The 22,047-nt window shown below is 41.9% G+C and overlaps 2 protein-coding genes and 1 pseudogene across 8 annotated transcripts in view; 2 read left to right on the top strand and 1 right to left on the bottom strand.

Moving 5' to 3' along the window:
- The window catches only part of SAFB (scaffold attachment factor B), a 40,698-nt gene extending 24,711 nt beyond the window's left edge, over positions 1-15,987 (bottom strand). For 2 of the 4 annotated variants that reach the window (XM_036239650.1, XM_036239649.1), the window contains exons 1-5: positions 15,639-15,987; positions 12,460-12,544; positions 2,610-2,674; positions 2,321-2,524; positions 991-1,053 (exon numbers count right to left, since the gene is read on the bottom strand). In XM_036239650.1, coding sequence (XP_036095543.1) covers positions 991-1,053; positions 2,321-2,524; positions 2,610-2,674; positions 12,460-12,544; positions 15,639-15,827 — 606 coding nt within the window. In that variant the 5' untranslated portion in view covers positions 15,828-15,987. Of the gene's footprint in view, positions 1-990; positions 1,054-2,320; positions 2,525-2,609; positions 2,675-12,459; positions 12,545-14,330; positions 14,359-15,638 lie in introns of those variants that run through there. The other 2 variants (XR_004956395.1, XM_036239651.1) reach the window with 2 other exon arrangements.
- A 210-nt stretch (positions 15,988-16,197) lies between these two features.
- SAFB2 (scaffold attachment factor B2) overlaps positions 16,198-22,047 on the top strand; it is a 46,999-nt gene continuing 41,149 nt past the window's right edge. For 3 of the 4 annotated variants that reach the window (XR_004956394.1, XM_036239648.1, XM_036239647.1), the window contains exons 1-4: positions 16,199-16,476; positions 17,592-17,679; positions 19,728-19,792; positions 19,876-20,079. Coding sequence is in view for 3 of the 4 variants with exons in the window: in XM_036239648.1 (XP_036095541.1) it covers positions 16,291-16,476; positions 17,592-17,679; positions 19,728-19,792; positions 19,876-20,079 (543 nt within the window). In the remaining variant the exon portion in view is untranslated. Of the gene's footprint in view, positions 16,477-17,591; positions 17,680-19,727; positions 19,793-19,875; positions 20,080-22,047 lie in introns of all 4 variants that reach the window. The other variant, XM_036239646.1, reaches the window with a different exon arrangement.
- LOC118615133 lies at positions 20,178-21,583 on the top strand (annotated as a pseudogene).

Below are 22,047 nucleotides of genomic sequence, written 5' to 3' on the forward strand. Positions count from 1 at the left end.
AACAATCAGAATTGGCTCCTTTCTTTTCAGAGGGTGAAATAAATTGCATCTCTTCATATTTGGAAAGAGACATCAGCCCTAAATTGAGCTGGGTTCCACCAAGTTTTTTTGAGGTTTGTACCCTCCTTGAGCCTGGGGTTCTGCCTTGCTAATAAAAATCAACTTTCCCCTGCCTGGCAGAAGCAAATGGAGACCTTGTCTAAAAGGTGATTTCTAATTAAGCAGCATAGGTAACATTAAAAAAATAACAAGGACTGGTATAAGCCAACTATATTTTCAATTTCTCACCAAACTTTCTATTAAAAATTAGCTACCCAAATGACTTTATTCCAACAGTTTATATATATAGACTGGCATAAAAATCAAAAGGAAACTCAAGACCCATATTTATGCAAATCATACCTATAAGTTAGTCCACATCTCAGTTGTTCTCATCTAAAATTTAGTATTTACACAGATGGTAATGAAACAGCCAAGATGATAGAATCATCACACACACACACACACACACAAAAGAAATCTGTGCATTTTCCATAAGGAAAACTTCCCAAAGGCAGAGCCAGCAGCCTTAGAATCCACCTGTCCCAGCTGTGATGTCTATGTTCTGCCTACCCTGCCCCCCTGCATCCTAGTCTGGACCCCATCAATCTCTTTTAGGGAGGGGGCCTTCTTGCTATCTCACCTGATAGTGTTTCTGCAGAGGATGCCCTCAGCAATCAAACCAGCAAAAATTCACCAAGTATTCCCTCTCAACTCTAGGAAAGCCACAGTAATTGAGGGGGAAGCCAAGATGGTGAGTCCTTTGTACCAGGCATGTTGTATTTAGGGAAAGAGGAGCAAAAACCCCTCTAAAGATGCTGACAAAGTAGGCAATGTTGACAAACCTTGCAATGACTTTTCCTTGGGAGTGCTACACAATGTCGGCAGTCATTTCCAGAAACTGTAGTCTAACCTTTGATGCTAATATTATTGAGACATACAACAATTTACCTGTAATATAGTGAAGTCAGATGATGAAGTATCTAAATTATTTATAGTTTCTCTGTCCTCTAGCTGTAAAATAAACAAGAGAAAACAGTTTACTACATCAACAAGGTAACATAATGGTACATCTGTACAATAAAAAATAACAGCCATGAAAAATCACTAACGAGAGCCCTGGCACAGTTGATTGGATGTTGTCCTGTGCGCCGAAAGTTTGATTCCTGGACAGGGCATGTGCCTGGGTTGTGGGCTCAATCACCACCAGCAGGAGGCGTGCAAGAGGCAGCCAATCAATGCTTCCCTTTCACACAGACTCGATGTCTCTCACAGAGACTTGATGTCTTTCACAGAGACTCGATGTCTCTGTTTCTCTCTCCACCCTTCTCTGTCCCTCTCCCTTCCCCGCTCTCTAAAATAGTCAATTTAAAAAAAATCACTTATGACAAAAGTCTAAACAGTGCTGGAATAAAAACAGCAACATAGTGTGATTCCACCGGGAATGTTGGAACGTATCCCCAGGGATAAGGTGGGCTACCGTAGTACACAGACTTTCCAACTAGATTGGAACATGAAGTTTGGGGACACTCTTCCAGGAACAATGTCCAGAATCAAGCTTTGGAGTGGATTTTTGGACTTTCGTTGCCACCACCACTTCCCCAAGCCTGGATCCCAATGACTGGGACTGTTGCCCCTGAGGTGATTCCTGCCCTGAATAGAATGGCATCTCTGAGAACCCTGCCTCCTAGCATTATCAACTTCCAAATCAGAGTATTGGGATAGGAACACAGGACTGGCAAAACCCAGGTAATCCATCACCTCTTTTGTATACTCAGTAAATTCATCCTCTTAAGAGTAAAATAATCTAATAAATGAATGGCATCAAGACAACATGGTATATGAGTTAAATACATGGACTCTGAAGTTGGCCTGGTCTTAATTCTTAATTCTCTTATGACCCTGGAGATATTTCTTTACCTTTTAAATCCAAATTTCTTCAACTGAAAAATGAACATAATAGCATCTATGTCATATTGTTATTAAAAGATAAAATAACATAATGCCTAATGCCTGGCAGACAGGTCTTGAATAATGTCCCTAAAATGTTTAATGTTATATTATGCAAATGGATAGCAAATACTCGTGTATTTCACAAGACACCACTTTTCAACAAAGCAAAGCATGTCTTCAGAATCATCTGAATTTTACATGCGCACAGATTAGCCATTAGCCTACTGAACTGACACTGAGATGAACTTATTCCACGTATAAAACTTCTCATTATGATATTTGAAGACTGATGCATTATGGATATATTCTAGGACTGCTGAATACCTACAGCATGTTCCTGAAGTTGCTCAGGAAGCTCTTTCATTTCTCCCTCTAGATCTCTACTATCAGATAGGGACTCTGGGAGATTATCAGCATCATCGTCTTCCACACAATCTGCAACACTTCCATTATCAATCTCTGCTTCATCTAACACGCTGATATCCATCATGTCGATGTCCTGCAAGTTCTCCAAACTGGTTTCAACATCCTCCTACGACACAACAAAACAAAGCCATCAATGAATGAACTGCCACTGATCCATCACCAAGCAGACTGACTGGCAAGGCTACACATACCTGTCCATCCCCAGAATTTTCCTCCAGCCCATTATCTTCTACACCTTCTTCTTCTGGTTTCCGTCCTGAAGAGATAATTGTCAACAGCATGACATCAATAACATGTATTTTTCAGAAGCAATCATTTTTACTTTTATAGGCCCTCAGCATTACAGAAGTGGCCACCTACAACATCCATGGCACTTTACAACTGAGAGACACTGTGTAATCCAGGAATGGTAAAGCCATCTGGACAAGGCACCCCCCGCCATCTAAGCAGAAGATATTCTTTTCTTATCCAGTGGCTGTGGAAGTATTAGGAGCTGGAAATCAGTTCTTCATAAGGTGAAGGCAGACTAGACCTTTCTCAGGCCTGGTCTTCTTATCAAGTAGCTTTGGTTATAGTGAGAATAGTATCTCATATAAATGTGCTACCCTTTTATTGTTGTTAATCCTCACTCAAGGGTATCCTTCCATTGACCCTTCATAGTGAGGGGGAGGGGAAGGGGAGAAGAAGGGATGGGGAAGGAGGGAGACAGAGGGAGAAAGAAAGAAACAATGATGAGAGAGAGAGACACATCAATAGGTTGTCTTCTGCACAACCCCAATCAGGGCCAGGGATTGAACCTGCAACCCAGGTACGTGCACTTAACTGGACTTGAACCTGGGATCCTTCGGTCTGTGGGCTAACGCTCTGCCATTTTTCTCTACCCAAATTGGCCAGGGTTAAAGGTGCTTTTTATTTATTTTTTATCCTCACCCGAGGACATTTTTCCACTTTTTTTGTTAAGATAGAGTGGAAGGGAGAAAGAGGGAGGGAGAGAGAGAGAGAAAGAGAGAGAAACATCGACGTGAAAGGGACACATCGAGTGGCTGCCATCCGCACGACCAGCCAGGGCCAGGGACAAACTGCAACCAAGGCACGTGCCCTTAGCGGGAACCGAACCCAGGTCTCTCTGGACTGCAGGCCGACGCTCTAACTGCTGAGCCAAACTGGCCAGGGCTAAAGGTGCTTTTTAAAACAGTATTTTTTTAGAGAGAGAGAAACATCAATCGGCTAATTCCTGCATGCCCCCTATTGGGGACCAAGCCCAAAATCCAGGCATGTGTCCCTGACAGGGAATCGAACCAGGACTTCTCAGTCCATGGGACAATGCTCAATCTACTGAGACACATCAGCTAGGCTAAATGTGCTGCTTTTTACATAAGAAATATGGAACATGTTTTCCCACAGAAACAATGACATAGAGCAAAACATAAATAAGCAAAGAGAGAATAAAAGACATTCATAACTACACCTAGAATTAGCCCTCGTGTTGTCACATACTGACATACGTAAATATCTTCCCATACTATGCTATGGACATACATGTACTATGCTTATAAAAAATGGCACTGTATTGTCATTTTATAATCTTTTCACTTACTATGTTGTGAACACACTTCCATATTCTCTGATAGCATTGCTTGGAGATGTCATCATTGATCTCATTAATAGTTATGGCTTGACATTTTTTAAAATGCTTATAAAGATAAATACTCCAGTGGTTTTTTTTTTTTGCATACAGGCAATTATCCTCTTAGAACATGTTTCTTGAAATGGCACCTCCAGGACAGAGTATGTGTATTTTTAAGGCTTTTATTATTAAAACAAACAAACAAAAACTGTACACATTATCACAATATCCCAGAGGAAGGTTATTTCAATTCACACAGTTCCATTAACAGTGAATAAAAATGCCAATCTTCTTGAATCTTCTATAAAAACTGCCATTTTCCTTTATCCTTGCCAATGTGCTAGGCAAAAATTAATACGTACTTTTGTTTTAACCTGAATGTATATAATTTACTGCTTAAGCTGAAATTTTGGCGTTGATCATCTGTAGTTTTATAAAATTCTCATTTATATCCTTTCCCATTAAAAAACTTCTGTTCCATTACTCATTTTATATTTGCAAATCGTATACACAACACATATTTTCTCCCGTCCTTTACCAATCTTTTCATTTTATTTATGGGTTCTAGGTAAATTTCACATTCATGTAGCCAAAGCCATTAAACAGTTTTTATCTATAAATGGTTTTTTACTTTCATGTATAAGAACCCTTCTCCATGCAAACACTATATAAATATTCACCTCTATCTCTTTATTGGTTTTCAACTTAACACTGGACTCTTAGTTTTGTGCAGTGCGACTGTCCTACCTGGAAACTAATTTTCCTACACCATTCACTAATTTTCCCCCTCACCACTGATTTAGAATGTTGGTCCAACTCATTATTATATTCTTATTTATGCCCAGGACTATTTAAAGTTCCTATTCTCACCCTGGCCGGTTTGGCTCAGCGTTTAAGAGCGTTGGCCCGCAGACCAGAGAGTCCCGGGTTTGGTTCCCGCTAAGGGCACGTACTTTGGTTGTAGTTTGTCCCCGGCCCCAGTTGGGGTTGTGTGGGTAGCAGCCAGTCGATATGTCTCTCTCACATCTATGTTTCTCTCTTCCTCTCTCCCTCCCGCTCTGCCTGAAAATAAATGCAATAATGTCCTCGAGTGAGGATAAAAAAAATAAATAAAAAATGAAGTTCTTATTCTCTTCCACTGATCTCTTATTTTTGTCCCAGTTTTAATTATATGGCAGTATAATATTTTTTAAAATATAAAGTATTGAGATTAACTAGAAAAAAGAAAACTAAAGTGAACCAGAAGGAATGGCTTAACTTCAGGTGTTTCAAGAGGTTAGTAATTTAAGGTTAAGAAGAAAAAGAAAAAAAAGAACATTAAGAAGATGGACTCATTTTTAGGCTTGAATTTCACTTTTTAGACAACTTTGACTCAGCACTTTAAAAAAGGAAAAACCATTTCCCCTAACTTCCCTCATCCAACATCGTCATTTTTCTTTCCAATAGATGAGTTTATAACAGTCACAATCTGTTCTGGAGCTAATAGCTCACAGTGGGCATTAGTGTTGGCACTTTCCCCCCAGCAGTATATATGTGGTCATTTAAAATGAGCAAAATAGGGCCCTGGCCGGTTTTGCTCAGTGGTTAAAGCGTTGGCCTGCGGTCCAGAGAGGCCCAGGTTCGGTTCCCGCTAAAGGTGCGTGCCTTGGTTGCAGTTTGTCCCCGGCCCTGGTTGGTCGTGTGGGTGGCGGCCACTCCATGTGGATGTGTCCTTTCACGTCGATGTTTCTCTCTCTCTCCCGCCCACTCTATCTGAACAAAAAATGGAAAAATGTCCTTGGCTGAGGATTAAAAAACAAAATAAAATAAAATGAGCAAAATAGGAACATGTAAATTACGATAATAGAAATGACAGAGCTGAAACAAAATGGAAATTATAAGGCATAAAAATATTTTTAAATTGTAGCAAAAATAAATTTTTGGTCTCTAAAGTTAGGCTTGCTAAAATTAAATAGACTATTTTCTTAATTTTCATCTTTCAGTTACAGTTGACATGCCATATTATAGTTTCAGGTGTACCTGCTGATTGACTATTTTCTATGTGAGTAAAGAATAAAATCACAAGTATAAAATACATAAAATATACTGTGGAGATCATGTCTCAAAAGCAGAGTAGTGTAGTACAGTTTTGTGTCTCTAGAGCTACTGCTAGAGATGCAGCTTCCTATAGCTCTTTATCACGAAGATGGTGCTCAGCTTCTGAGAGGATGTGGGAAAGGACGCTGACCTGCCACACAATTTTAGGAAACCTCACTTCTTGCAAGACCTTTTATGCAGTACGAAGACCAATTTCTCAAGCCTACTAAGTGTTGTCTCAAGTAATATAAAGAAACCTGATGGTAACTTGCCTATATTTAATTAAGCTTGTTAAGTTGTACAAAATGTGCAACATTCAGAGCAAAACAAAACCTACAAAGGACAAAAACCCCAAATCTAATCATTTGTGCCACAAATGGAGGCTTTAAAAAACAATCCTCTCTCAGGGATAAGAATTTTCTTGTTAACATGTTACCTGCTTTTTATTTAGGAACATAGGGCATCGTCATACTAATACCAGAATTCAATACATTATGTAGAAACGGCCTCGGTGGCGCACTCAGAATCCCATTAACATTTTATGATTTTTAAAATTAAATTTATTGGGGTGACTAATAAAATTGTATAGGCTTCAGGTGTACAATTCTTTTTTTTTTTTTTCTTTATTGATTTAGAGAGAGAGGAAGGGAGAGGGAGAAAGATAGAAACATCGATTGGCCACCTCCTGCATGCCCCCCACCAGGGACTGTGCCCACAACTTGGGCATGTGGGAATCAAACCAGCGACCTCTTGGTACATGGGTCGACACAACCACTGAGCCACACCAGCGGGGCTCAGGTATACAATTCTATAATACATCACCTATATAATGTATTGTGTTTACCACCCCAAGTCAAGTCTCCCTCCATTTTATGGTATTACTATAATGTGCTTTGGGCTTCAAAAAAACATTAAGCACTTAACCTTTGCACATATGCTGGGAAGATGCACCAGCAGCATTCCCCAGCTTTACTGGATTTGATAAAGCTGCTATCACTCTGGAAATAGGTACACTGGTTATTGTCCAATTCTATTCTAGTTACCAGGAAAAGTCTGACTAGGTTACCACAAACTTGCCACCCTTTATACCGTATTTCTCCCTTTCACAAGAAAGGCAGCAGATTTTCATTAAGCAGAAATCAGGGGTTTCCACTCTTACAACCAACTTTCCTCACAAGCAGCAGCACAGGCATATTGCAGCCCAAATCTCTTCTAAGGGAGAGCTCATTGGCTAAGACATGATTGGAAATGTCAAGAGAACATGTGATCTTACAATGTTTAATTTTCAATATAGAAAGCATTATCTTCCCATTAGGGCGCTTCTCAACAATCACTATATAAGAAAAGACATCCTAGTTTCCAAAGATGAAAAACAGTATGTTTAAACCAATCCTAAATTAAGGTAAATGAAAAATTTCAACCCCTGGCAAAAACTAAAGCACTGCCTGCCTTTACCCAAAGAAAAAGGTGGCCCTCAAATACTTTCTCCATAAAGTAAACATCATCCTTGTTTGCAGCCTCCAAATTACAGGCATCACTGTTCTTGCCCCTGTAACATGCTTCTGCTATGGATTCTATCTCCTCTTCTGGTTCAGCTTCTGATTATGTCTACACTCACCTGGTAGACCAACTCCTCCCACTTCTGTTGTGTGGTCTGGGGAATGGGTGGGCCATTCCTTCTTTTCATCTCACTACACAGACACAGTTACATAACTATATAAATATACTCATTAAAAGATCCACACTCATTTCACTGCAAATTTTACTTCACTAATAAAACATTCACCCTCCTAAAGATATGAAAAAAAGATAGTTTCCTTTCTCCCCACTGTACTTCTAAAAAGTAATCATTGTTGTCAGCTTGGCGGGCCTTCAAAACATTTTCTTGGGCATTTACATACACATATTACATAAAGAAAAACAAACTTGTTACGTAATAAGATCATATTGTATATACTTGCTGTAACTTGCTTTTGTTACTCAGTAACAGGCCTTGGAGTATTTTCTTGTACTATATGTTGATCTGCCCACACCTTTTATTAATTTATTTATTGTTAAATCCTCACCCAAGGATACTTTTTCCTCAGAGTGGAAGGGTGGGAGGAAGGGAGGGGGAGAGGGGGAGAAAGAGAAACATTGATGCAAGAGAGAGACATGAGACCCCAACCAGGGCTGGGCACTGAACCGAACTGAGGTATGTGCCCTTGACTGGAATTGAACCTGTGAGTCTGTGGTCCGTGGGCCAATGCTCCAAACGTTGAGCCAAACCAGCGGATAAGATAGTAACTTTCAGATGGAGAAATCTGACCAATTTCACTTTAAATCAGTTATAGAATGGACTGCAGGTGTATCTAAAGAGGATACACTGAGGAGAGTAACACTTCCTGTGGTATTGCTAACAAGTATATAATTTGAACCTAATCATAAGAACAGACTTCCAAATAAAGTCATCTATATACTTAAAAAATGGCAATGTCACAAATACAATACAAATCTCAGGAATTGTTCCAGATCAAAGGAAACCAAAGAGGTATGACAACTGAATGCAATGCATGACCGTGAATTTTCCTTTTGAATATGAAGAACATTGCTAGGGGAAAAAAATCTAAATCTAAAATAAGGCCTAAGCATGGATAAAAGCATTTTATCAATGTTAATTTCTTGATTCTGATAAATAATGCTATGCAATGTCCTTGCTTTTAGGCAATACAGTAGTATTTAAGGAAAAGGGGAACAGACTTGCAACTTATTCTCAAATAGTTCAGGAAAACATATACATACATAAACAAAAGACCCAGTAGCATATGTGATAGCTTAAAAAGCAAACGTGTCCGGCTGGTGTGACTCAGTGGTTGAGCATCTACCTGTGCACTAAGAGTTCACCGGTTTGATTCCAGGTCAGGACACATGCCTGGGGTTGTAGGTTGGATCCCCAGCGAGGAGTACACAGGAGGCGGCCAATCAATGTTCTCTTTCATTGATGTTTTGAGCTCTCCCTCCCTCTCTAAAATCAGTAAAGAAAAAAAAAGCAAACGTGCCGACTTTGCTTTTCCACTTAAATGTACTTTGCTGGTAATTATTTTAATTTTTTTATCCTCATCCGAGGACATTTTTGCATTTATCTTGAGATAGAGCAGGAGAGAGAGGGGGGAAGAGAAATAGAAACATCAGCGTGAGAGACACATCAAGTGGTTGCCAGCCACACGACCCCCAAAACAGCAAACAAGGTATGTGCCCTTAGTGGGAACCAAACCCAGGACTTTCTGGTCCGTGGGCCAACGCTCTAACTGCTGAGCCAAACTGGGCAGGGCGCTGGTAATTATTTTAAAAGATTCTTCTAGCCCAGCTGATGTGGCTCAGTGGACTAAGCATCATCCCATGGGCTGAGAGGTCGCAGTTCAATTCCCGGTAGGGGCACATGCCCAGGTTGCAGGCTCAATCCCCAGTGGGGGATGTGCAGGAGGCAGCTGATCATAGTTCTCTCATATCGATGTTTCTCTCTCTCACACACACACACACACACACACACAAAAGAAAGAAATTCTGCTGAACAAATTATTGGTGTAAAACTACTTTGGATGAGTATCGAGATTACCTGAGATATGCTTTCAAGGATTCTGACTAAAATAACCAGTATGCTGGCCCTGTGGTTAGAGCGTCAGCTTTCACACTGAAGGGTCTCAGGATTTATTCCCGGTCAAGGGGCACATACCTGGGTTGCAGGTTCTTCCTCCCCCTACCTTCCACTCTCTTACTGGAAAAAATTATCTCTGATAAGAATTAACAAACAAACAAAAAGTAAGGGAGGGCTTTTTAAAACACAACATAAAATTTAGAAAACACACAGAATAGGTTGACAACACTGCCTCAATTAACAACTAAAACTTCAATGACCAAAACACCACATGCAAGGTAAGTCAAATAACAGATTGGGAGAAAAACAATTGCAACATTTTATAGAGAGTCCTTAAAGGCAAAAAGACAAACAACCTAGTAGAAAAATGGGCAAAGGGCATGGAAAAACAATTTGGTAAATACAGATGACCAATTATCAGAAGCTGTCTAATCTGTGAAGAAAGGCAAACTGAAAACTTTGCCTGCAGGGAAATGCAGATAAATACAACAAAATTTTTCTTCTATATAAGAGGCAACATTAAAAGAAATAAGTAACAGTCAGTATTAAGTGAGAGTTTAACAAAATAGGCACTCCTCTCACACTGTTGGGTTAGAGACTGACCAGTATAGACTGTCAGAATAGCTATTATAAAATAAAATGCATATATCCATTGACCGCGGGATTCTACTTTTAGTTATCAAAAAATATATTCCTTTAACCACACAAACATTTCTGGTTCATGGCAGCACTGAAAATTGGAAATGCTGAGTGAAAACTGAAAAATAATCTCAACAGTCTAGTACCAAGGAGACTGATGAGTTAAATTGTTGCAAGTCATATGAAAGATTACTTTTAACCTATTTAAAAAGAATGAGGTCTTTTACTTGTAGAATTTTGAAAAGATGCTCTTAACATGTTAAGTGAAAAAAAAATTTATAAAATATTTTGTATAGGACCTATTTTCTTTTTAAATAATTTTTTTAAAACTGATTTTAGAGAGAGAGAAAGGAAGTAAGACAGAGAGAAAAAGAGAAAGAAATATCGATGTGAAAGGGAAACATCAATTGGCTGCCTCCTGCATGCCTTCTACCAGGGATTGAGCCAGAAATCCAGGCATATGCCCTGATAGAAAATCGAACCGGCAACCTTTTTGTAGCACAGGATGATGCCCAATCAACTGAGCCACAAGGGCCAGGGAGGACCTATTTTTCTTTAAAGCAAAGAAAAATACACATGCACAGGTATCTTTCTGTATTTATTTTTAAATGATTGCATACACACAAAAAAGTTTGGGAAAGCATGCCCAATTTTCCGTTAGGTTTTCTCCTAAGAAGAAACTTCTACATTTTATTTAATGCATGCCTGTATTTTTAAACATAAACATATTCTTTTAAAGGAAAAGGAAAGCAAAAAGAAGATTCACAATCTCCATTTTCCCACTATAATTGTCTTTTTCTGTTGGTTTTCCTGTAAGCTTTGCCTTGGCAAAGATCTTTACTTGGGCAAAGGCAAAAATGCACAAAATGCACAATGTATCATGGAGCACAGAAGTGACTTCATTCCAAGGTGAGATCACGACTGCTGTTCTCCAGAGCTTACACCACACACATTGTGGCTGACAATGGTGCCTGGCTCTCTGTTTTTGTTGTTGTTAACCCTTACCCAAAGATATTTCTCCATTGATTTAATTGTTAGAGTAGAAAGGAGGGAGGAAGAGAGAGGGAGAGAGAAACATCAATGTGAGAGAGACACATTGATTGGTTTCCTCCCACATGACCCCAACAGGGGCTGGGATCGAACTTGAAACCCAGCTACAAGTCCTTGACCAAGAACCAAACCCTGGACCCTTTGGTCCACAGGCTGACGCTCTAACCACTGAGACAAACTGGGCAGGGCTCCCAGACATTTCAAACCCAGTTCTTTCTTCATCACTGGCCAGGGAATATAAATATTTCATTTTGTATTGCAGCATGAGCAACAAAGTTTCCAATCACCCAAGAGACCTTGCAGAACAGTCCAAATGCCCAATTTTAACTGATTCTTAAAACAGTAGTTGGGTGTTAATAAATTACTAATTACCAAGGGGAAAGAAAAACAAGGAAGACACAAGCCCCTGCCCTCAACAATCTAGTTATAACACATGGCAGAACTACTTAAGCAAAACAGACATGAGTGGGATCAAGAAGTTATCTCTTGATGAACTAGGATGTGAATGCAGCAGGCCAAGAGAGTGAACCACATTTGTAGCCTGATGAAAGCCCAGAATGTAGTAGAGGAAGGTAGTGGAGGAGTAAGTAGGAAAGGAAGGTTTGGGTCAGATGGTGGGAGTCATTCATGCTATGTGAAAGATGGCTTTTATACAGCAGGCAGTTTTTGAAAGCAATGTGTATAAAAGTGACAACTCTGTTTTGGCCAGGTAGCATATAAAAGGGAAGTTAGTTTCCATGAGTCAGAGCAACAGGAGATGCAAGTTGTCCTAAATACTCTCTATTTAAAGAAGGTTAAGGGCATGGATAAGCAAAGGCTACTGAGAAACCTACAGAAGAAAATTAGTAAAGGTGTAAATACCCCTTCCAACCTCTGAATTCCCAAGTTGCACAGAAACAAAATACAGTGATTCATTCCAACCCCAAACACAACCAAGTAAATGAGGCACATTAGCAAAGGAAATAGTTTTGAAGAAGGCTCTTAACATGAGCAGTGCTCATAAAATCCTTGATACCTTTGCTAGATCTCTTTGATGTCTTCTTATTCCCTTCAGAGGTAATTTCAATTTCGTCAGGATTACCCCCTTCATCTTCAATTGCCTAAAGGAAAGGTAAAAAAAAAAAAAAAAAAAAAAAGTTCACCATGAAAGTCAGTGCAGACTTGACTTTCAAAGAAGCTCCAGGCCGCTGATCTGGAAATGCATCATCTTCACCCCTTCCATTCATTCTTTCTCTTGCTCTACACATTGAAGCAAGGGCTCTGGAGTCAGACTCTACCAGTTCTCAGCCATGTGATCATAAACAGATTTATTTAATCACTCCGAGTTTTCTATTCCGTAATATGGGGCTACAAAAAAGTACAGTGCTTACCCTTAAAAGCTGTGTGAAAACTCTATCATCCATGTAAAGCAAGCACTGAACATTCAGCTATTTTTAACATTAGCACCACAATCTGATTTATCCTATTCCTGGGCTCAATGGAACTCCTGGGCTCAATGGAACTCAAAAAGGGAAAGGAACATTCCAATTTCCCGTGTCTTCACCCAGCAAGGTGCTATTTGGCCTTCTCAGTACCCCCACTCAGCACTGTCTGTATAGAACACTAACACTCATTGGCTGAGTTCCTACTGTGTGTGGCATGGATCAAGACATGACATATATTACCTCATGACTGACTCCAAAGATCTTGCTCTCAGCCACCAGGGGACCCACCTCAAAGGGTACAGAATTAGAAGACACTCTTAGCTAGCCCAGCCTCCCACCCCAAGAATTTGTCCTTCACTTCAACAGCCCCACTCACGCTCAGCAAATCAGTACTAAAGTGTCAATGATGACACCCTTGGATACTGGGCTTCATGTTTAGGTTTTACCAATGACCTTTTCTCTTTTTACTGTACTATCCTATGAGCATAATTTTCATTTTAACCCACTTCAAATACTATGTTTTGTTTGTAGGCACTTTCAGATTCTCAGGAGTTTCCCGTTTGCTACCTGAATTTAGAATGGGGCTTGGGGGTCCTGTACCTACCTAATCTGTATCAGGAGCAAAGAAAATTTCTCCCTTCTCTTGGAAGCCAGAGCTAGAAAAAAAAGGGAGTTTTGCCCTGGGATCAAGGAACAGACAATAATAAAGTCCCTTAATTCTGGACCACTAACAGTATAGAAGAACTGCTCCAGACAGGAGATGTACATTTCACCCTCACTATGTCTCTTTGGGGAGCAGTGTTTACAGGTCATCTTTATCGGGACTAAGGGTTCTAAGTCATCCTTATAGGCTTTAGCAAATTAACTTTGTGTGTTCCCTCCACCTTTTCCTCTTTTACCCTCTTCCAGGAAAAACAAACCAAGGAAGGGACACAAACTGGATGACAGAAGTGGAAGAGAAAGAGATGATCACTAGTAATTCCAGACTTGCTTCGGTGTGGTAGTAGATGAGAATATAGGCTCACAGTATTTACATAGTGCCCATGTCCCTAAGAAACTGAAAAGAGGGATTAGGATGAATTTATCCCCTCAAAGATGACAATGATGGAAGATTCCTGAAGTCACACACCAGTCTCAGCCACCAGCCTGACAGGAAGGTTCAATACCATCTTATCAGTTTTGCAGGTTTGCAGACTGTCTGAAGGGGAAAAGGATAAAACCCTCAACTTGGTTTTGACAGGAGGCCCTGGTGACCAAGAGAATGGACTACATCTCCCCAGTGCCAACCCTCATCACCCTCCTTGCATTTTCTCTAGGTAAGCATCTTGGTTGATGACAGGCCTGCCCTGCATAGAGAAATTTAGTATCCATAGTAAGTTAATAAAGAAAGTTAGTATCCATAGCAAAAGAAATACAAGCTCTAGTTAGGAAGGTTCCAACTGGCTCTGTTATGTCAACTCACCTCTCCAGCCTGAGCCTCCTTATCGAGGAAATTAAGAAAAATACCCACTTCCTCTCAATAGCAATCAATAAAAAACAAAATCCCAATCCTCAGTTGTTTGGGAGCCAGGTGGAATGAGTCACAAACCACACTGTAGGAAGTGGGAGATAGGTGTCAAAGCTGAGAGGGTCCCAAGACAAGAGGAGCTAGGTGGGGAAAAGGTAAAGAAAGAAGTCAACAGGAATAAGAAAAACGTAAAGGGTGAAAACATTTACTTAACACCATGCTTTCCACACCTATCCTTCAGTACCCAAGGTAGGGATTATACCCTCCGTTTTGCAAATGACACATGGTGGCAGAGAAAAAGTGAATTGTAACAACAATCACATCTTCGGTGTTTACATGTCAGGTAACATGCCAAGGCCCTTTCAGGCAACCTCACTTAGTCCTAAAATAAAAGCATTATCTTTTTCCTTCGTTTCACACAAGAATGGGCTCAGAAAGAATGGAATGTCTTCCATGCTAAAGATCAAGCCACGGAGACCTGACAGAGCCCCCAAGTCCTGTCGCACACTCTGCCTGCCTTTTGGGGAAGTCCTGAAGCCATCCTGGCGTCCTCCACAAGTCTGTCTTTTACGTTCCTGGTCACTATTGCAAAACACAATTCCCCTTCCGTGTTATACCCCCCAGCTAACGATGACAAAACCCCAAACTCTTTTTTTTAAGTATATTTTTGAGATGTTTACTTTATAAATTAGCCTCCTATTCAAGGCTTCTTGGCCCTAATGGGACAATAAACATCTATATTTCCAGAGAAGACTCCCGCGGCCGCAGGGAACCAGCCGGCTTGGGTTCAAAGCCCGCCGCCTCCTCTCCCCGACCGTGTGACCTTGGCCGAGTCCCCTGCCTCACCTAGAAAACTGGACTTCTGGGTTTCCCATCGACTTTTGGAGTCTGGGAGGATACAATGAGAGGAAAATGCTCAGCGACGTGGCTGATGCGGAAAACAGAAGCCCTCGGTCCATGTAACCCGCCATCTAGAACTGCGGGGGCCGCTGCGGCTTCCCCCGATCGCGTCAAATTTTACTTTTATTTTTCTCGCCCCAGTGCGACACTGGGATTTGAATCTGGGCCTGGCTAGGCTCGCAGCTCCCACTGGGGCCTAGAAAGAGGAGGAAGAAGCGCAGAGCGCCAGGCCGGGCGAAGGCCGCAAATGGATCCAGGGGCGCAAATGGGGCCAAAGGCGGGCCCCGAGTCCAGGGAAACTCTGTCGCGTCCGCGGGGGGCCCCCGACCCAACTCTTGCCCACCCCGAGGGGCCCGGCTCCACCTTTCTGAGCCTCTCCATCAAAACGCTCTTGTTGCCGCTCGAGTCCAGATTCCGTTTCTTCAGCTCCGCCCGCAGATCGATCACCCGCAAGTCGCTGAGGCGCCGCGTCCCGGTCTCGGACGAGGCGGAGCTCAGAGCCGCTGCGCCCGCCGCACCCGAATCGCCTAGGCCTGAGAGAGTCTCCGCCATTCCAGGGACCCTGGCTCCGCCACCCACTTCACACAGAACCGGGCCGGGGTTCTCTCAGCTCCTAGCACAAAATGGCGCCGCCTGCCAGAGAACTGCTCCAGCCGCCCCGGCTCGCCTCCCTTCTGCGCAGGCGCACCCGGCGCAGGACCGACACTCTCGGTAGCGTCTGCAAATGCGTGCTTAGAGCCCTGGGGGGAGTGAACAGACGCGTTGCGTCTCTCCGGCCTCCCGCCGCGAACCGCCGGGACGCATGCGTGTTGCAGATACGGCACCTGCGCGTTGTCGCTGGGAACGTGTGGTTGGTCGACGCGCTAGCCCGTTGCCGCTAAGAACGCATGCACGGCCGGAAAGCGGGCGGGAGGAAGTGAGTGCGTTTTCCTATTAGGCGGCGCCATTTTGTGCTCAGAACCGCTACAGCCGCTGGCTGTGTCGGGAGCAGGTGGCTGAGACGGGGAAACTCGGGATGGCGGAGGCTCTGGCAGGGTCCGGCGACTCGAGTTCTGGCACAGCTACAGTTGGTCCGGGAGCCTCGGAGACCGGGACGAGGCGGCTCAGCGAACTGCGGGTGATCGACTTGCGGGCGGAGCTGAAGAAGCGGAACCTGGACACGGGCGGCAACAAGAGCGTCCTGATGGAGCGACTCAAAAAGGTAAGGTGGCTCGGGGCCCGGGGATGGCGCAGGAGGACGGGCTACGCCCCCGCATGGACCTGTCACCGTGACTGCTGGGCCTGGGCGTCCCCGGCCTGCCCCCCTCTTGGCCGACCCCCGGCCCGAGCTGTCGGGGACAGGGGGCCGGGCTATGTGACCTTGGCCCCTCAAGTGCGCTGACAGCCCGCTTTCTTAAACACTAGGGTGGCCCCTGGACTCCTCCCCGCTCGAGTTTTAGACTGGGCTCTGTGACCTTGGACAAGTGCCTGCCCCTTTCTGAGCCTCAGTTTCCCTCCTTGGAGAGTAGATGACTGAAGGACCTTTGAGATCTTACAGGAAAGAGAGCTGTGCTTGTATCTGTCCCCAGGGCCTTTACACTTACCATGCCCTGCACCAGATTGCACTTCTCGCAGGTCTTTTGGCTGACTCCTTGTCATTTTGGATGTTTGAGATGCCACCTCCCTGATGATTGTCTCTAAATCACTCTGCAAAATGCAGCTTCCCTTCTCTGTCTTTCTCTATCTTGTCATCCTGTGTTTATTATCCACCACAAAGCACACAACACAAAATTGAATGTGGGTTTCGGGGTTGTCATCTCAAGCAGAAAAAGCTTCTTAAGAGTAGGGAACGTGTAAGTTTTTTGTTGAGTGCCCAGTCCTGTGCCAGGCACTAGGAAAGCACTGATGTACCTCCACCAGCACAATCTGTTTGTTCTCCCCCACCCCCGCCCCCAACACACACACCCAGGTCAAAGATGGCTTGTGGAACACCACTCAGCCCTTTGCCCATGTACACCAAGTACAAGCCTCTTGTTGCTATTTGTTATATTGTTAACTTAAACTATAAGGTTGGGCAGTTTTGAGGTTAGGAACCATTTTGGATCTGGTCATTGACCCTGATTCTGAAGACCCAGGTCACACACCTTTTTGTCTTGTGGTAATGGGGCCCAGAGAAAACCAAGTTCTGCTGGGTTCATCCTGTGCCTTTTTGGGCTTGAAGCCCAGATAGCAGAACCAGACTTGCTCTTTGCAAGGAAGGGTTAGAAGTTGTTACTTTAAAAAAACAATGTGTGCCTTGAAGCTCTTGATAATGTAAAATCCATTTCTTTCTGACAGGCAGTTAAGGAAGAAGGGCAGGATCCTGATGAAATTGGCATCACATTGGAAGCCACAAACAAGAAGACAGCAAAGCGATGTGTTAAAGGTATCCACCTATGTTTATAACTGCTTGAGATCTGAGTGTTTATTTTGAGAGCTTAACTTAGAGAACTGGTTTTTTAGCACTCTTTTTGCCCTCCGGGCCAGAAGGAGAATGTCTTTGGCTGTAGTTGTTCTCCATCTCATAATTAGGCCTGCTCTTCACCAGCTAACAAGTAGCTCTGTCATTGTGCTGGAGGAGGACACCAAGTAAAATTAAAATATATACTGAAAACATCTCAGCTCTTGACATTAGTATTTAAAAAGAACTAGAGTAAGATACTGTAAAAAGCTGCCCCAACTGGTTTGAACAACTGAATGCACCTGCTTGGCTTCCTTCTTGGTTCAGAAACATAGAACTTAAATCAAGGAAAAAACAGCAACCCAAGACCATATAGAACCCAACTTCTCTAGGGTCCAGAATAGATTGTCAGAGTATTTGTACCCAGCCTATTTAATTACCAGTGTGGTTTTTTAAAAAATTGAGATATAATTCATATTCTGCAAAATTCACCCTAAGGTAGCCCTGGCCACGTGCTCTCAGTGGTTAGCACATTAGCCCTCTTACCGAATGGTCTTGGCTTCGGTTCCAGATCAAGATCACGTATATGGATTGCAGGTTTGATCCCCAGTTGTGCACATATGGGAGGCAATTGATCAATGTTTCTATCTTACATTGATGTTTTTTCCCCTCTCTCTCCCCCTTCCTTTCTTTCTCTCAAATCAATAAAAACATATCCTTGGGTGATGATTTTTTTAAAAATTGAGGTTTCTTATGTTTAATTTTTTTATTTTAAAAAGTTATAAAAATAATACTTTTCAGTAACTTGGAAAATGTGAAAAGTACATGTGTAAAAATAAAATAATCTTTAATTATACCACTCAGTATTTTAACTATTGTTGGTGGTTTCCTTAGTCATCTCCATCTGTATGTATCTGTATACAAACATATAGGTGCTTTTTAATAAGGCACATCTACATGGTTTGTTTGTTTTTTTAACTTTATAGGAATTTTACCATATCATTAAATGTTCCTTGAGAGCTTATTTATTTTTTAAGTTGCAAGACACTGTATAGTGTACCACAGGGTTTCACAACCTTAGTACTGTTGACTATCTGGAGTAAATATTTGTGGTAGGGTGCTGTCCTATGCAATATGGTATGGTGAGCAGCATCCCTGGTCACTCACCATCCACTAGATAGTTGCCAGTAGCACATACTCCCCAGGTCTGATGGCCCCCAAAATGTTTCCAGATATTGCCAGGTTACTCTCCACTCTTCCCATTGACTCCCCATGCTGGTATCCCACATATGAACAAACTGTGCTTTGATTTGTTTCCCTTTCAGATGTTACGCTGTATACACTTCTAGATGGAATCCCTTGTCATGTTTTGAATCCCTTGTCATACATGTTAGTGCATGTCCTAAGGGGAACACCTAGAATAAAGTACATGTACTTGAAGGCTTTCAGTATATTTGGAGCCTCTCCTTCCCCTCTAACCCCCTTTGGGAATACCATCCTAGCATAAACTATAAATGGTTCTTTTGCATTCATAAGACTCAGGATAACCATGGATTTTATGGTAGCCTTTGCCTTGCAGAAAAAAGTTCCTGATCAGAAGACTGCTGAAAAGCAGGTGGCCTGTTTGAAATGGTGGATTATAGGGAAAACCAGCAAGTTAATAATCCAGAATGTTATTTGAGGTTGCATTTCTTTGATGACTAGATGGATATTACATTTTTAAAATGATGTTTGTTGAAAAATGCCTGTTATCCTTTGCTCACTTTTCTTTTGGGATGTTTGTTTTACTTTAGAGTGCTTTTGAAATCTTTTGAAGCCCTTAAGTATTTTGAGAAAAATCAAAACGCTTTGTTTAATAGAATTACAGAAATTCTAGATATTCGTTCCAGTGGAGACAAAATTACACACATTAGAACAGGCACTTCTTCTGGTTTCTACCTAACATGTTCTCTCCAAGATTGAAATCATTCTGCTAAACTAATTATGAGACCAGACCTGAGTGTTATCTGATTGAACAATTATTCTGTAATTAGGACAGAAGACAGAGGAAGAAGGCACAGAAGACAATGGCCTAGAAGAGGATTCCAGAGATGGGCAGGTATGTGGCATGACTGGAGACAGCGGTAGGAGCTCCAAGTCCTGGTCTACCTGGTCATTGACATCTCTCATTCCTCTTTATAGGAGGATATGGAAGCAAGTTTGGAGAGCTTGCAGAATATTGACATGATGGACGTTAGTGTGTTAGAAGAGTCTGAAATGGACAACAGCAGTGCTCCAGACTTTGGGGAGGATGGCACGGACAGCATCCTCGATTCCCTTTGTGATAGCAAAGAGTATGTGGCTTCACAGCTGAACGAGCTCCCAGCTCAGCTCACAGAACATGCTGTAGGTAACACTGAGACACCTGGAATGTGCCAGGAGTCCTGAGGCTCCCAGTGCTTATATGCTATTTATATGAGTAAGAACATGGTAGAGGTTGATTAAATAACAAGCAATAGAGTCAATCACCATAAACACATAACTTAGGATCTGAACCTTGGTGGTAAATTCTGTCCATGTAAACATAGGTCTGATATTAATTAATAAATAACTTCTCTGTGGTCCTGGAGAATATTTATAATTGGGTGGGAGACACTTTTTTAAGCGTAAATCATAAAGGGTTGACAGTTGATAAAAGTATTTTCCTTTTTAAAAATAGGTTTAAAAAAAAAAACTAGAAAGATAAAACAAAAACGGTTTATAGTCGCATCACCCAGGTAATCCTGTAGGTATTTTAGAAAGTTCACTATATGCATAAGAATAGACAGTCACATTAAAAGACGTGAAATACAGTGTTAAAAGTATTTGTCGACCCAGAAGAACCCCTCTTGTTAAAGCGATCCATTAACATCCTTGTGTAAGGTGGGCTTTAATTCTGTGACCAGTGTTGCCTTCCCAAGTTCTCCCGGTATCTTGGTGTAGAGCTCTCTGTGGCGGCCATCCTAGAAATGATGGTCGTTTTAATCTTACCAACTTGGCATGCCCAGCCATTTTATCTTAGTTGTGGCATTATGGCTTTAAACTGCCTTGGAAGTACTGAACTTTAAATCTTCAAGATCAAAAGTCACAAACTCCAATCATTACCACATTTTGACCTATGATAGAATTAAGCAACCGGTTTGCCCTTTCCGGGCATGATCCTGTTGTATCATGTTAATTATTTTCAGAGCACATACTGGGTTTCTAACTTCTTGGTTAATGGAATAATCCAGTTTCTGGAAAGGGATATTTTTGTATTTCACTTAAAAAGGTAAAAGGCCTTCTCTTCCCCAAAGCAGCCAGAGATGACCTCTGAAAATAGTTCGCTATTCACTTGACCCAGAAAACCCCACAAAATCATGCAAATCAAGAGGTCAGATCTTTGTGTTCACTTTGAGAACACTCATGAAACTGCCCAGGCCATCAAAGGTATGCATATTTGAAAAGCCACCAAGTATGTCTGAAGGATGTCACGTTATAGAAGCAATGTGTGCCTTTCAATCATTAGAATGGCGGAGTTGGTAGGTGTGCCCAGGCAAAACGGGGCTGGACAAAGGTTCGGTGGCCCAAAAAGAGTGCTGCGTTTTTGCTGCACGTGCTTAAAAATGCAGAGAGCAATGCTGAACTTAAGGGTTTAGATGTAGATTTTCTGGTCATTGAGCACATCCAGGTAAACAAAGCTCCCAAGATGCATCATAGAACTTACAGAGCTCATGGGTGGATTAACCCATACATGAGCTCTCCCTGCTACATTGAGATGATCCTCACTGAGAAAGAGCAGGTTGTTCCTAAACCAGAAGAGGAGGTTGCACAGAAGAAAAAGATATCCCAACAGAAACTGAAGAAACAGAAACTTATGTCCCGGGAGTAAATTCAGCATAAAATAAAGACTAATAAAAGAAAAAAAAGTAAAAGGCCTTCAAATTTAGTAAATTTTAAGTTGGGCTTATTTATTTTTTGGGGGGTTATTTTGGTATAGTAAATGGTAAAAACAAACAAAAACAGTCAAGTTAAATGTTTGTTAAATAAAGCACTGTAGAAGAAAGTGCCCAGTTACTATTGTTTATCCCTGAGTTTCGGGCTCGATTTCATGTAGGGGGTGTGCAGACAGCAGCCTGTCAATGTTTAAATAAATAAATAAATAAATAAATAAATAGAAGTGTTGCTACCAAGTGAAATCAGAGGAGTGCCTGGCTTAGAGTTCTGCTTTGGGAATTCTGTGGTTGGTATATGTAGATGACCAGTATGTGGAAACTGCCTGGGAAGTGAATTTATTCATTTATTTGGGCAATGCTGACAATACATGCCCTCTGCAACCCATTGTCAGTGATGCTG

Source organism: Molossus molossus, unplaced genomic scaffold, assembly GCF_014108415.1.
Source record: "Molossus molossus isolate mMolMol1 unplaced genomic scaffold, mMolMol1.p scaffold_m16_p_4, whole genome shotgun sequence".
NCBI lineage: Eukaryota > Metazoa > Chordata > Mammalia > Chiroptera > Molossidae > Molossus > Molossus molossus.